The sequence below is a fragment of the Dendrobates tinctorius genome, unplaced genomic scaffold, assembly GCF_039654945.1.
Source record: "Dendrobates tinctorius isolate UK_male_01 unplaced genomic scaffold, ASM3965494v1 ptg000136l, whole genome shotgun sequence".
Classification (NCBI taxonomy): Eukaryota; Metazoa; Chordata; class Amphibia; order Anura; family Dendrobatidae; genus Dendrobates; species Dendrobates tinctorius.
The window spans coordinates 3,002,027-3,018,656 of NW_027361804.1; the positions used below are offsets into that span (position 1 = coordinate 3,002,027).

At 53.4% G+C, this 16,630-nt stretch overlaps 1 protein-coding gene across 1 annotated transcript; it reads left to right on the plus strand.

The window, feature by feature from the left end:
- Nucleotides 1-4,468: 4,468 nt before the first annotated feature.
- On the plus strand, nt 4,469-16,061 carry LOC141048467 (uncharacterized). Its single transcript, XM_073544051.1, has 3 exons — nt 4,469-5,325; nt 7,420-7,515; nt 11,508-16,061. The coding sequence occupies exons 2-3, from the start codon at nt 7,506-7,508 to the stop codon at nt 13,016-13,018; spliced, it is 1,521 nt and encodes a 506-aa protein (XP_073400152.1). The 5' UTR covers nt 4,469-5,325; nt 7,420-7,505; the 3' UTR covers nt 13,019-16,061.
- The last annotated feature ends 569 nt before the right edge of the window (nt 16,062-16,630 follow it).

Below are 16,630 nucleotides of genomic sequence, written 5' to 3' on the forward strand. Positions count from 1 at the left end.
CAGGATAAGATCCTGCCTGCATTCACCACTAGGGGGAGCTCCCTGTATACAGAGATACAGGATAAGAACCTGTCTGCAGTCACCACTAGGGGGAGCGCCCTGTATACAGAGATACGTGATAAGATCCTGTCTGCAGTTACCACTAGGGGGAGCTCCCTATATACAGAGATGCATGATAAGATCCTGTCTGCAGCCACCACTAGGGGGAGCTCCCTGTATACAGAGATACATGATAAGATCCTGTCTGCAGCCACCACTAGGGGGAGCTCCCTGTATACAGAGATACATGATAAGATCCTGTCTGCAGCCACCACTAGGGAGAGCTCCCTGTATTCAGAGATACATGATAAGATCCTGTCTGCAGACACCACTAGGGGGAGCTCCCTGTATTCAGAGATACATGATAAGATCCTGTCTGCAGACACCACTAGGGGGAGCTCCCTGTATACAGAGATACATGATAAGATCCTGTCTGCAGCCACCACTAGGGGGAGCTCCCTGTATTCAGAGATACATGATAAGATCCTGTCTGCAGCCACCACTAGGGAGAGCTCCCTGTATACAGAGATACATGATAAGATCCTGTCTGCAGACACCACTAGGGGGAGCTCCCTGTATACAGAGATACATGATAAGATCCTGTCTGCAGCCACCACTAGGGGGAGCTCCCTGTATTCAGAGATACATGATAAGATCCTGTCTGCAGCCACCACAAGGGGGAGCTCCCTGTATACAGAGATACATGATAAGATCCTGTCTGCAGACACCACTAGGGGGAGCTCCCTGTATACAGAGATACATGATAAGATCCTGTCTGCAGCCACCACTAGGGAGAGCTCCCTGTATTCAGAGATACATGATAAGATCCTGTCTGCAGACACCACTAGGGGGAGCTCCCTGTATACAGAGATACATGATAAGATCCTGTCTGCAGCCACCACTAGGGGGAGCTCCCTGTATTCAGAGATACATGATAAGATCCTGTCTGCAGCCACCACAAGGGGGAGCTCCCTGTATACAGAGATACATGATAAGATCCTGTCTCCAGTCACCACTAGGGGGAGCTCCCTGTATACAGAGATACAGGATAAGATCCTGTCTGCAGTCACCACTAGGGGGAGCTCCCTATATACAGAGATACAGGATAAGATCCTGTCTGCAGTTACCACTAGGGGGAGCTCCCTGTATACAAATATAAGAAGTCTATTTTTGTTTCTTGTGAGATATCTGACCCCTGGTGTCAGTTCAGCATTACTGCAGCTTGTATGGTTGGGGATTTGTGTTCTGTAAAATATCGCAGATCTCTTCTTGCCGTCAGTGAAAGTGTATAGAGATTAGAGTCAGAAGCTGGAAATCTGTCAGGCCAATTTGACAAGTGAAGTTTTGTTGGTTCACATCTGGAGACATGAAGGGTCCGCACTCCAGACTGGGACATTGTTCCTGCACTGACACATTGTAGCAAACCTCCAGGTTCACAGATTCTTGTCCGCAGTCACACAAGCCCTTGACTGGGAGAAGTGACCGGTGATTCATTTCTGGGTTAATGAGACTGCTGCCGCTCACTCACAGCAAGCAGAGATTTTGACACCCTAGACGATAGCGTCAGACACTGAACCAAGGTTATGCGGTGGCTCCCTTTGTTTACAGGACGCCGGCCCTTTAATTACCAGAATGGTGGTGGGTCTGCTCCTCGGGGGAGGGGCTTCAGTTTTTCACTATTTGCCACTGGTTTCACATAAATCTATTTTTTAAATAAATTCGCTGTTTGTTTTTAAATCTCGTCAGACGTCCGATAATCCGGCGAGGGCCGTCTGCAGATACAACGGCTCCGCCCCTTCATCCAGAAGATGATTTGTGGGGTCTGATGTTGGGGGTCCAGGCTTTGTGCGGCCGCTCACGTTCCGTCCCCCTCTGTCTGGATGGGGGCAGAGGCGTATCGAGGCTTCTGGCACCCGGGGCAAGAATTCGGTTCGGTGCCCCCCCAGCACACACGCGACTTGCACACTTAGTCCTGTACCCACGAGCCGCTCTCCGTAATGATCTCAGCGATCAGTGATAACCTGAGAGAAGCAGAAGAGAAGCTCGTTGTCACAGGACCATAAGTGTGAGAGTCGCATATGAGTGAAGTGTCCGTGTGATGACTACTGGAACCTGCAGAGCTGAATCCTGACATTGCAGCTTCTGAATTCTCACAACGAATGCACTGCACACTTTTAGGATTCTCCCTTGCCGATATACAGTCATGTCAGCACAAGTATGTGATTTATATACTTCTAGCCACATTCCGACTAGACGTGCCCGGCCTCGCTCCGTTCATTATCATTGAGTGAGGCCACACACGTCTAGTCAGCATGTGACCGTATGTATGTAAATTACCGGCACGAGAGAATCCTGACAGTGTCCTGTGCGCACAGTGAGAATTCAGAAGTCTGCAGTCACATAGAATGACTGCAGACTCAGCACAGACCTGGAGAACCCCTGTAATGTTCCTAACAAATAAAAACATGAGAATTAGTCAGTATCACAGATAACATTTACATCCAGGTACCTTATATATGACGTCGTCTCTGGAGTCGTTCTCCTTTTCTTCTTCTTGTCCAGACTCCATGATGAGTTTTCTCATCCACATCTCGTCTCTGTAGACTTCCATCTTCTCCGGTCTTCTGCAGCAAATCTCCACACGATCCCCTTAAAGATAGAAGAGTCATTATAATGCTCCTGAATAAATAATTGCCCCTCACTATATCGTCTGCACAAAATATGACCCCACGCTGTCCCTCTTATGGTACATGCTCTTCACACTGAGCTCTCCTTTCCATTCCGGCCCCCTCTTCACACTGTCCTCTCACACTGTGTCCTCCCTATAGGGTCCAGTCTATACTGTTCCCTCTCATCACACTCCTCCTCCTTGGTATACTGTCACCTCCTGGCTGTACCCTTACACTGTCCCCCATGCTACTCCCACACTACTCAGTCTGTATTCTGTGCCCACCCACTTTTCTCCCCCCATACTGTCTCCTCACACTATTCCCCTCCCTCCTCATACTGTCCCCTCTAACATCCCACCTGTTCACAATACTGTCTCCTCATTTATTTACCCCCTCACTCTCTATACGGTCTGCTCACATATTCCCCTGACTCCCCATACTGTGTCTGCACACATCCCATCACCCTCACTCCCCATACTAACCCCAATTCCTACTCCAAATCCCCCCACACATTAAATAACCCCCAATCCCTACTCCAAATCCCCCCACATTAAATAACCCCAATCCCTACTCCAAATCCCCCCACACATTAAATAACCCCCAATCCCTACTCTAAACACCCCCACATTAAATAACCCCAATCCCTACTCCAAACACCCCCACATTAAATAACCCCAATCCCTACTCCAAATCCCCCCACATTAAATAACCCCCAATCCCTACTCCAAATCCCCCCACACATTAACCCCAATCCCTACTCCAAATCCCCCCCACATTAACCCCAATCCCTACTCCAAATCCCCCACACATTAAATAACCCCCAATCCCTACTCCAAACCCCCCCCACATTAACCCCAATCCCTACTCCAAATCCCCCCACATTAAATAACCCCAATCCTTACTCCAAATCCCCCCACATTAACCCCAATCCCTACTCTAAATCCCCCCATTAACCCCAATCCCTACTCCAAATCCCCCCATTAAATAACCCCATTCCCTACTCCAAATCCCCCCCACATTAAATAACCCCCCATACCTACTCCAAATCCTGGGGGCACAGGGGGGCACTATTACTATATGGGGGCACTATTACTATATGGAGGCACAGGGGGGCACTATTACTATATGGAGGCACAGGGGGCACTATTACTATATGGGGGCACAGGGGGCACTATTACTATATGGGGGCACAGGGGGAACTATTACTATATGGGGGCACAGGGGGAACTATTACTATATGGGGGCACAGGGGGGGCACTATTACTATATGGAGGCACAGGGGGGGCACTATTACTATATGGAGGCACGGGGGGCACTATTACTATATGGAGGCACGGGGGCACTATTACTATATGTAGGCACAGGGCGGCACTATTACTATATGGAGGCACAGGGGGGGCACTTACTACATGGAGGCACAGGGGGGCACTATTACTATATGGAGGCACAGGGGGGGCACTATTACTATATGGAGACACGGGGGGCACTATTACTATATGGAGGCACGGGGGCACTATTACTATATGGAGGCACAGGGCGGCACTATTACTATATGGAGGCACAGGGGGGGCACTTACTACATGGAGGCACAGGGGGGCACTTACTACATGGAGGCACAGGGGGGCACTATTACTATATGGAGGCACGGGGGGCACTATTACTATATGGAGGCACGGGGGCACTATTACTATATGGAGGCACAGGGCGGCACTATTACTATATGGAGGCACAGGGGGGGCACTTACTACATGGAGGCACAGGGGGGCACTATTACTGTGTAGAGCGGAGATGAAGTAGGGAGGATGCAGGAGAAGTGAGGTATCAGTCATCTGTGCAGAGACGTCGTGGACAGAAGCTATAGAGGAGAATCGAGAACATGAACCCAACTATGGGCGACGTTAGCGGTGACCACTGGATGTATCTGTACTGTATACACACTTCTGGCCCCAGAGAATAACTGCTATCCACCATTATGGGGCCATTATATTGCGGTAGTATTTGGCAAGTACTGTGTCCCGGTATGGCGGTAGCATTTGCCCTCTATATCGCAGTACATGGTAATATTTGGTACACATTTTGTTACTGATCAGTATGGCGGTATTACTTGATGACTTTGTTGCGGTTGTAATATTTGGTCATTGTCTGGCAGTATTACTCATCCCTAGGGAGGAGGCAGGGTGGCCATGGGCCCATTTGTTGTTAAATGCCAGGGTTGCATGTCAGACCAAGACCAGCGCTGATCCCGGGACAGAGATGCTCTGCAGGGTTTCTTCTATTCCTTGCTGTCCCTTTAAATGAAGGTTTGAGTTAACCTTGATGGGTCCCGTCCTATGGGGGCAGCGGACATCTGTACAGAACACGCCCAGTGGCGTCAGCGCAGAGATAACGGGCCTGTGAACACAGTGTCAGTGGAGGCTGAGGAGGGGGCACCAGAGGGGCGCAGACCACCGGCCCCAACGTCAAGAGTGAGGCGCAAAGACGGAGTGTGGTGACCGCTGGGAGCAGAGACGTCACCGACCCTGAACCTGGCACGGAGCCGCAGGTAACATTCCCGGACTTCTATCCGTCCACTGGGGGATCTCTGGAAGGAACCGAACATTGCCGTGTAACCTGCCAGGTATGTCAGCGCCGGCCGGGACCGATAGGGTCACTAGTAGAAGGGTCAGGTGTAAAAAAAAAATGGCTGGACACAAGTGACGAGCGGGAACAGAGACTCATTCTACACCTGCACACGGCTGACACTGAAGTCTACAAGTCACACACAAGTGTCTGCCAGAGGGTGCCCCATATACAGTGTCTGCCAGAGGGTGCCCCATATACAGTGTCTGCCAGAGGGTGCCCCCATATACAGTGTCTGCCAGAGGGTGCCCCATATACAGTGTCTGCCAGAGGGTGCCCCATATACAGTGTCTGCCAGAGGGTGCCCCCGTATACAGTGTCTGCCAGAGGGTGCCCCCATATACAGTGTCTGCCAGAGGGTGCCCCCGTATAGTGTCTGCCAGAGGGTGCCCCCATATACAGTGTCTGCCAGAGGGTGCCCCCGTATAGTGTCTGCCAGAGGGTGCCCCCGTATACAGTGTCTGCCAGAGGGTGCCCCCGTATACAGTGTCTGCCAGAGGGTGCCCCCATATACAGTGTCTGCCAGAGGGTGCCCCCATATACAGTGTCTGCCAGAGGGTGCCCCCATATACAGTGTCTGCCAGAGGGTGCCCCCATATACAGTGTCTGCCAGAGGGTGCCCCCGTATACAGTGTCTGCCAGAGGGTGCCCCCGTATACAGTGTCTGCCAGAGGGTGCCCCCGTATAGTGTCTGCCAGAGGGTGCCCCATATACAGTGTCTGCCAGAGGGTGCCCCCATATACAGTGTCTGCCAGAGGGTGCCCCCGTATACAGTGTCTGCCAGAGGGTGCCCCCGTATACAGTGTCTGCCAGAGGGTGCCCCCGTATACAGTGTCTGCCAGAGGGTGCCCCCATATACAGTGTCTGCCAGAGGGTGCCCCATATACAGTGTCTGCCAGAGGGTGCCCCCATATACCGAGTCTGTCCCCGTATACAGTGTCTGCCAGAGGGTGCCCCCATATACAGTGTCTGCCAGAGGGTGCCCCCATATACAGTGTCTGCCATAGGGTGCCCCCATATACAGTGTCTGCCATAGGGTGCCCCCATATACAGTGTCTGCCAGAGGGTGCCCCCGTATACAGTGTCTGCCAGAGGGTGCCCCCGTATACAGTGTCTGCCAGAGGGTGCCCCCGTATACAGTGTCTGCCAGAGGGTGCCCCCGTATACAGTGTCTGCCAGAGGGTGCCCCCGTATACAGTGTCTGCCAGAGGGTGCCCCATATACAGTGTCTGCCATAGGGTGCCCCATATACAGTGTCTGCCATAGGGTGCCCCCGTATACAGTGTCTGCCATAGGGTGCCCCATATACAGTGTCTGCCAGAGGGTGCCCCATATACAGTGTCTGCCAGAGGGTGCCCCATATACAGTGTCTGCCAGAGGGTGCCCCATATACAGTGTCTGCCAGAGGGTGCCCCCGTATACAGTGTCTGCCAGAGGGTGCCCCCGTATACAGTGTCTGCCAGAGGGTGCCCCCGTATACAGTGTCTGCCAGAGGGTGCCCCCGTATACAGTGTCTGCCAGAGGGTGCCCCCGTATACAGTGTCTGCCAGAGGGTGCCCCCGTATAGTGTCTGCCAGAGGGTGCCCCCATATACAGTATCTGCCAGAGGGTGCCCCATATACAGTGTCTGCCAGAGGGTGCCCCATATACAGTGTCTGCCATAGGGTGCCCCATATACAGTGTCTGCCATAGGGTGCCCCATATACAGTGTCTGCCAGAGGGTGCCCCCATATACAGTATCTGCCATAGGGTGCCCCATATACAGTGTCTGCCAGAGGGTGCCCCATATACAGTGTCTGCCATAGGGTGCCCCATATACAGTGTCTGCCAGAGGGTGCCCCCGTATACAGTGTCTGCCAGAGGGTGCCCCATATACAGTGTCTGCCAGAGGGTGCCCCATATACAGTGTCTGCCAGAGGGTGCCCCATATACAGTGTCTGCCAGAGGGTGCCCCATATACAGTGTCTGCCAGAGGGTGCCCCCATATACAGTGTCTGACATATGCAGGACTTCAGTAGTCCTAGTCCTCCCTGTACACTAGGGATCTGCGGCAGAAGCCTTATCAGCCTCTCACAGACACTTGTGTTCCCAGGACACTACCACCCTCATCCTCCACCACTGAGGAACGAGCGACTGATGGACCCACAGGAAACAGAGAACGAGGAGTAACTGCAGACCATGGCGGAAGGTGAGAAGCGACGTCTCATCCATCGGGTCTGATGTACGTGATCGCACCGGGCATCTATAATGTTTCATATCACCTCTCTAGTAATGCCATACACTGTCCACGACAGCCGTACTGTGCCCACCGGGCCAGATCCCGTCCACATACAGCCGTACCGTGCCCACCGGGGTCAGATCCCGTCCACATACAGCCGTACTGTGCCCACCGGGCCAGATCCCGTCCACATACAGCCGTACTGTGCCCACCGGGGTCAGATCCCGTCCACATACAGCCGTACTGTGCCCACCGGGGTCAGATCCCGTCCGCATACAGCCGTACCGTGCCCACCGGGGTCAGATCCCGTCCGCATACAGCCGTACCGTGCCCACCGGGCCAGATCCCGTCCGCATACAGCCGTACCGTGCCCACCGGGGTCAGATCCCGTCCGCATACAGCCGTACCGTGCCCACCGGGGTCAGATCCCGTCCGCATACAGCCGTACCGTGCCCACCGGGGTCAGATCCCGTCCGCATACAGCCGTACCGTGCCCACCGGGGTCAGATCCCGTCCGCATACAGCCGTACCGTGCCCACCGGGGTCAGATCCCGTCCGCATACAGCCGTACCGTGCCCACCGGGGTCAGATCCCGTCCGCATACAGCCGTACCGTGCCCACCGGGGTCAGATCCCGTCCGCATACAGCCGTACCGTGCCCACCGGGGTCAGATCCCGTCCGCATACAGCCGTACCGTGCCCACCGGGGTCAGATCCCGTCCGCATACAGCCGTACCGTGCCCACCGGGGTCAGATCCCGTCCGCATACAGCCGTACCGTGCCCACCGGGGTCAGGTCCCGTCCGCATACAGCCGTACCGTGCCCACCGGGGTCAGATCCCGTCCGCATACAGCCGTACCGTGCCCACCGGGGTCAGATCCCGTCCGCATACAGCCGTACCGTGCCCACCGGGGCCAGATCCCGTCCGCATACAGCCGTACCGTGCCCACCGGGGCCAGATCCCGTCCGCATACAGCCGTACCGTGCCCACCGGGCCAGATCCCGTCCGCATACAGCCGTACCGTGCCCACCGGGCCAGATCCCGTCCGCATACAGCCGTACCGTGCCCACCGGGCCAGATCCCGTCCGCATACAGCCGTACCGTGCCCACCGGGCCAGATCCCGTCCGCATACAGCCGTACCGTGCCCACCGGGCCAGATCCCGTCCGCATACAGCCGTACCGTGCCCACCGGGCCAGATCCCGTCCGCATACAGCCGTACCGTGCCCACCGGGCCAGATCCCGTCCGCATACAGCCGTACCGTGCCCACCGGGCCAGATCCCGTCCGCATACAGCCGTACCGTGCCCACCGGGCCAGATCCCGTCCGCATACAGCCGTACCGTGCCCACCGGGCCAGATCCCGTCCGCATACAGCCGTACCGTACCCACCGGGCCAGATCCCGTCCGCATACAGCCGTACCGTACCCACCGGGCCAGATCCCGTCCGCATACAGCCGTACCGTGCCCACCGGGGTCAGATCCCGTCCGCATACAGCCGTACCGTGCCCACCGGGGTCAGATCCCGTCCGCATACAGCCGTACTGTGCCCACCGGGGTCAGGTCCCGTCCGCATACAGCTGTACTGTGCCCACAGGGGTCAGATCCTGTCCACATACAGCCGTACTGTGCCCACCGGGGTCAGATCCCGTCCACATACAGCCGTACTGTGCCCACCGGGGTCAGATCCCGTCCACATACAGCCGTACCGTGCCCACCGGGGTCAGATCCCGTCCGCATACAGCCGTACCGTGCCCACCGGGGTCAGATCCCGTCCGCATACAGCCGTACCGTGCCCACCGGGGCCAGATCCCGTCCGCATACAGCCGTACCGTGCCCACCGGGCCAGATCCCGTCCGCATACAGCCGTACCGTGCCCACCGGGCCAGATCCCGTCCGCATACAGCCGTACCGTGCCCACCGGGCCAGATCCCGTCCGCATACAGCCGTACCGTGCCCACCGGGCCAGATCCCGTCCGCATACAGCCGTACCGTGCCCACCGGGCCAGATCCCGTCCGCATACAGCCGTACCGTGCCCACCGGGCCAGATCCCGTCCGCATACAGCCGTACTGTGCCCACCGGGCCAGATCCCGTCCGCATACAGCCGTACTGTACCCACCGGGCCAGATCCCGTCCGCATACAGCCGTACTGTGCCCACCGGGGTCAGATCCCGTCCGCATACAGCCGTACTGTGCCCACCGGGGTCAGATCCCGTCCGCATACAGCCGTACTGTGCCCACCGGGGTCAGGTCCCGTCCGCATACAGCCGTACTGTGCCCACAGGGGTCAGATCCTGTCCACATACAGCCGTACTGTGCCCACCGGGGTCAGATCCCGTCCACATACAGCCGTACTGTGCCCACCGGGGTCAGATCCCGTCCACATACAGCCGTACTGTGCCCACCGGGGTCAGATCCTGTCCACATACAGCCGTACTGTGCCCACCGGGGTCAGATCCCGTCCACATACAGCCGTACTGTGCCCACCGGGGTCAGATCCCGTCCACATACAGCCGTACTGTGCCCACCGGGGTCAGATCCCGTCCACATACAGCCGTACCGTGCCCACCGGGGTCAGATCCCGTCCACATACAGCCGTACCGTGCCCACCGGGGTCAGATCCCGTCCACATACAGCCGTACCGTGCCCACCGGGGTCAGATCCCGTCCACATACAGCCGTACCGTGCCCACCGGGGTCAGATCCCGTCCACAACAAATCAATGAATCAAGAACATAGTAAATATCTGAGCACATCTAATATAACCAGTGGTTCCTCCAAATTTACCAAACGCCACTTATTACATCCCGCGCACTCGGGACTATTCACACGTTCATGACCGATGTACTTGGTAGATCGGTTTGGCTGTTATAACCTGCTACAGACACGATTCATAGTTTGACAACGGCTTCTGGCAGTGTTCCTGAGAGATCTGAGCTTGGTCCTCACGGGCAAAGGCCTCCAGGTCACTAATATTCTGGAATTGTCTTGAGAATGATCCAAAAAGTGAAGAGAAGAGATAAAGAGACAAGGGGAGCAGATGGGACCGGCTGCACTGGACATGAAGCAAGGCAGGGGCTCGGTGATGTTTACAGTGAAGCACAGCGGGGGCTCGGTGGTGTCTGTGTGTTTACAGTACAGCACAGCGGGGGCTCGGTGGTGTCTGTGTGTTTACAGTGAAGCACAGCGGGGGCTCGGTGGTGTCTGTGTGTTTACAGTGCAGCACAGCGGGGGCTCGGTGGTGTCTGTGTGTTTACAGTGAAGCACAGCGGGGGCTCGGTGGTGTCTGTGTGTTTACAGTGAAGCACAGCGGGGGCTCGGTGGTGTTTACAGTGAAGCACAGCGGGGGCTCGGTGATGTTTACAGTGAAGCACAGCGGGGGCTCGGTGATGTTTACAGTGAAGCACAGCGGGGGCTCGGTGGTGTCTAAAGTGCAGCATGGTGTTGGCCACTGCCCATCAAGAATGCCGCCAGAACCTGGAGTATGGCTATGCATCACATCTGAAGCAGGTTATACCAGCCAGAAAGGTCTACTAAGGACTAAAGATACTGGTCATGTAAAAGTAAATAATCTCCAGAGGGCAGAAGTCGGTAATAAGTGGCATTTTGTGGTGAATTTGGAGAACCTACCCGTTGTGTCAGCCACGAGAAGTGGTGAGTTCTCCTTCAATGGAAGTCTTCAAACAGAGGCTGGACAGACATCTGACTGGAATGATTTAGCGAATCCTGCTTTGAGCAGGGGTTGGACCAGATGGCCCAGGAGGTCCCTTCCAACTCTACGATTCTATGATTCTATGATTTATATTGTTCTTGTTTCGTTGGTTTAGTGTAAACAGCAGAAAGCTTGTAAACTTCTACAGCAGTAGAAAGACCCTTCCTCTGTTCATGACGGAGGACATCAGTAAGGCCATCCCCTCAGTCTGCATTTCATTGACTGGTCGTTCAATGTGTCATCCCCAACAGGACACGTCCTGGACCAGAGCATTAGTCGTCTCATCCAGACCATCTCTATGGTAGTGCCAGCCATGGATGACCTGAGACAGATGAAGCTCCTGACGGACGAGCAGTATGACCTTGTGAAGAACAACGGCACCACCCAAGAGCAGATGAGGGAACTTTACCGACATGTCAAGAGCTGGGGCCACGCTGAAAAAACAACAGTCTACAAATGTCTGAAGAACAGCAATCCACTGGTGGTGACCAACATGGAGAAGAGTCTGCAGTCCATTCATAACTGGTCAGATCATAAAGCTCCTATGGCCGATTCCAATCACTCAGTCCGTAGGAAGCAATATGTCCAATCAAGTGTGGACCATAAACTAGGAGCAGAGATTAAAGAGGAGGTCATAACTGGTTTGGAAGAATGGTTCTTTCATGAGAGAACTCCGAGAGAAGACTGCACTGCAGACAGAGGCCAGCACCTGCATTCACAGGAGAAACACAATGTACACCAAGTCCTGGAGGAAATGACTTCCCAAAATGGTCATCTTCATCAAAGAGTTCAGAAACTTCAAGAAGAAATGGGGGCGGAAAAAGCCAAAGCCGAGGATATCAGCAGGAGAATGAACGTCCTGTTCATAAACAGCAGAAGACAGCTGGATCTCCTGGAGAAACGAATCCTGAGTGAGATCTCCAGACAAGAAGAGCAGGCGTCCAAGTCAGTCTCTGATCTGATCCAGAAGCTGAAGGTCAAGAACGAGGAGCTGTGCAGAGATATAGGTCACATCAAGGAGCTGCGTACCTCCAACGGACCACTGATGGCACTGCAGGAGACGGAATATAACACTAATACAGAGCGAGGAACAGAAAGGAGCCTTTGTGCTGTACGTGACCATGATATGGACGTGGGTCTGATCTCCGCAATGTTACACTCCGGTCTATCAGACATGATCACCGGTATAAAGAGAGGAATCTACGCTCAGGAAATTACTGACCTACTACTGGACGTAAACACGGCAGAAAACCACGTCCATATATCCGAAGATCTGAAGACTGCAACCTGGTCACAAAGAGACCTGCAGCGTCCGGAATCCGAGGAGCGGTTCGACCACTCGCAGGTGCTCAGCAGCACCGGGGTTGCTACAGACCAGGGTTACTGGGAGGTGGAGACCAGCGGCACGGGGGCCTGGAGGGTAGGCATGAGCTACGCTGGCGTGGCCAGGAAGGGTCGGCAGGGCTCTGTAGGGAACAATGAGCAGTCCTGGGCTCTGTGCCGGTGGATTAACGGCCTGGAATACGCAGTCATACATAACTGGAAAACCACCCCGATCCCCGACAAGATCTCCTCTCAGAGGTTTGGGATCTACCTGGATTATGGGGCCGGGCGTCTCTCCTTCTACGAGTTGGGTGACCCTGTCAAACACTTACATACTTTCCTCTCCACCTTCACGGCACCGCTACATGCCGCCATCTACGTATGGGACAGAGAGTGTGATAAGGGCTGTTGGGTGCGGATCCGGAGCTACGAGAAATGAGGGAAGATGTGAGCAGAGAACTTCCATCTAGAGCCGGTGATCCCCAGGTGTCCAGAGCGGTGGCCACTGGTATACGTATATACCCGGGCCCTGGAGACACCGGCGTCACTCCCTGAACTTCTGCCAGACCAGGGAGCACTGATGCAGATGGCAAAGTGGGCACCGGGCGGAGCAGACACTCGTCCTACAGTCACAGCACCCGCCGATACCTCTGCACACAGGAGCGAAAGGCACCCATATCTAGTGTCCGGCCAACAGGGGGCGCATCACGGCCTGTAGAGAGGGGCAGAGCGGTGACTAAGAGGGAGAGAAACTCATTCACAAACATGTCCGGCTCAGTGCACACCTTTATGAGTGATACTCATCAGTAACACCCCTGAAGAGAGAAGCCGAAGAGCAGGTGGACCAAAGTAAGCACCAAGGGACAAACAAGGCCCAGGACAGCACAAAGGGCCAAGATCGAACGCTGACATAATGTTCTGTCTGATTGTACATTAAACACATCATACAAAGGTCACATCTGTGTCCTGACCGTAATCTACACAAGACCAGGGAAAGCGGCAAAAATCAGCCTGCAGCCACCACTAGGGGGAGCTCCCCGTATACAGAGATACATGATAAGATCCTGTCTGCAGCCACCACTAGGGGGAGCTCCCTGTATACAGAGATACATGATAAGATCCTGTCTGCAGCCACTAGGGGGAGCTCCCGGTATACAGAGATACATGATAAGATCCTGTCTGCAGTCACCACTAGAGGGAGATCCCTGTATACAGAGATACATGATAAGATCCTGCCTGCAGCCACCACTAGGGGGAGCTCCCTGTATACAGAGATACATGATAAGATCCTGTCTGCAGACACTAGGGGGAGCTCCTTGTATGCAGAGATATATGATAAGATCCTGTCTGCAGTCACCACTAGAGGGAGATTCCTGTATACAGAGATACATGATAAGATCCTGTCTGCAGACACTAGGGGGAGATCCCTGTATACAGAGATACATGATAAGATCCTGTCTGCAGTCACCACTAGAGGGAGATTCCTGTATACAGAGATACATGATAAGATCCTGTCTGCAGACACTAGGGGGAGATCCCTGTATACAGAGATACATGATAAGATCCTGCCTGCAGCCACCACTAGGGGGAGCTCCCTGTATAGAGATACATGATAAGATCCTGTCTGCAGACACTAGGGGGAGCTCCTTGTATGCAGAGATATATGATAAGATCCTGTTTGCAGCCACCACTAGAGGGAGCTCCCTGTATACAGAGATACATGATAAGATCCTGTCTGCAGTCACCACTAGAGGGAGATTCCTGTATACAGAGATACATGATAAGATTCTGTCTGCAGTCACCACTAAATAATAATAATAAATAATCTTTATTTTTATATAGCGCTAACATATTCCGCAGCGCTTTACAGTTTGCACACATTTTCATCACTGTCCTCGATGGGGCTCACAATCTAAATTCCCTATCAGTATGTCTTTGGAGTGTGGGAGGAAACCGGAGTACCAGGAGGAAACCCACGCAAACACGGGGAGAACATACAAACTCCTTGCAGATGTTGTCCTTGGTGGGATTCGAACCCAGGACTCCAGCGCTGCAAGGCTGCAGTGCTATCCACTGAGCCACCGTGCTGCTACCACTAGAGGGAGCTCCCTGTATACAGAGATACATGATAAGATCCTGTCAGCAGTCACCACTAGAGGGAGCTCCTTGTATGCAGAGATACATGATAACATCCTGTCTGTAGCCACCACTAGGGGGAGCTCCCTGTATACAGAGATACATAAGATCCTGTCTGCAGCCACCACTAGGGGGAGCTCCCTGTATACAGAGATCTGCAGTCACCACTAGAGGGAGCTCCCTGTATACAAAGATACATGATAAGATCCTGTCTGCAGCCACCACTAGGGGGAGCTCCCTGTATACAGAGATACATGATAAGATCCTGTCTGCAGCCACCACTAGGGGGAGCTCCCTGTATAGAGATCTGCAGTCACTAGAGGGAGCTCCCTGTATACAGAGATACATGATAAGATCCTGCCTGCAGTCACCACTAGGGGGAGCTTCCTGTATACAGATACATAAGGTCCTGTCTGCAGCCACCACTAGGAGGCGCTCCCTGTATACAGAGATACATGATAAGATCCTGTTTGTAGCCACCACTAGGGGGAGCTCCCTGTATACAGAGATACATAAGATCCTGTCTGCAGTCACCACTAGGGGGAGCTTCCTGTATACAGAGATACATAAGATCCTGTCTGCAGTCACCACTAGGGGGAGCTCCCTGTATACAGAGATGCATAAGATCCTGTCTGCAGCCACCACTAGGGGAAGCTCCCTGTATACAGAGATGCATAAGATCCTGTCTGCAGCCACCACTAGGGGGAGCTCCCTGTATACAGAGATACATGATAAGATCTAGTCTGCAGCCACCACTAGGGGGAGCTCTCTGTACACAGAGATACATGATAAGATCCTGTCTCCAGTCACCACTAGGGGGAGCTCCCTGTATACAGAGATACATGATAAGATCCTGTCTGCAGCCACCACTGGGGAGCTCCCTGTATACAGAGATACATGATAAGATCCTGCCTGCAGCCACCACTAGAGGGAGCTCCCTGTATAGAGATACATGATAAGATCCTGTCTGCAGCCACCACTAGGGGGAGCTCCCTGTATACAGAGATACATGATAAGATCCTGTCTGCAGCCACCACTAGGGGGAACTCCCTGTATACAGAGATAGAATCATAGAATCGCAGAGTTGGAAGGGACCTCCTGGGCCATCTGGTCCAACCCCCTGCTCAAAGCAGGATTCGCTAAATCATCTCAGTCAGATGTCTGTCCAGCCTCTGTTTGAAGACTTCCATTGAAGGAGAACTCACCACTTCTCGTGGCAGCTTGTTCCACTCATTGATCACTCTGTCAAAAAGTTTTTTCTAATATCTAATCTGTGTCTCCTCCCATTCAGTTTCATCCCATTGCTTCTAGTCTTTCCTTGTGCAAATGAGAATAAAGTTGATCCTTCTACAATGTGACAGCCCTTTAGATATTTGTAGACAGCTATTAAGTCTCCTCTCAGTCTTCTCTTTTGCAAACTAAACATTCCCAAATCCTGCAACCTTTCCTCATAAGACAGGGTTTGCAGACCGGTCACCATTCTGGTCGCTCTTTTCTGAACTTGCTCCAGTTTGTTGATGTCTTTTTTAAAATGTGGCGCCCAAAACTGGACACAATATTCCAGATGAGGTCTGACCAAAGAGTAGAGGGAAATAATGACTTCACGTGATCTAGACTGTATGCTTCTATTAATACATCCTAGAATTGCATTTGCCTTTTTTGCTGCTGCATCACACTGTTGACTCATATTCAGTCTGTGATCTATTAGTATACCCAAGTCTTTTTCACATGTGCTGTCACTTAGCCCTATTCCTCCCATTCTGTATATGCTTTTTTCATTTTTATTGCCCAGATGTAGTACTTTGCATTTTTCCCTGTTAAAAACCATTCTGTTAGTTGCTGCCCACTTCTCCAGTTTATTTATATCTTTCTGAATCCTCTCTCAGATACATAAGATCCTGTCTGCAGCCACCAC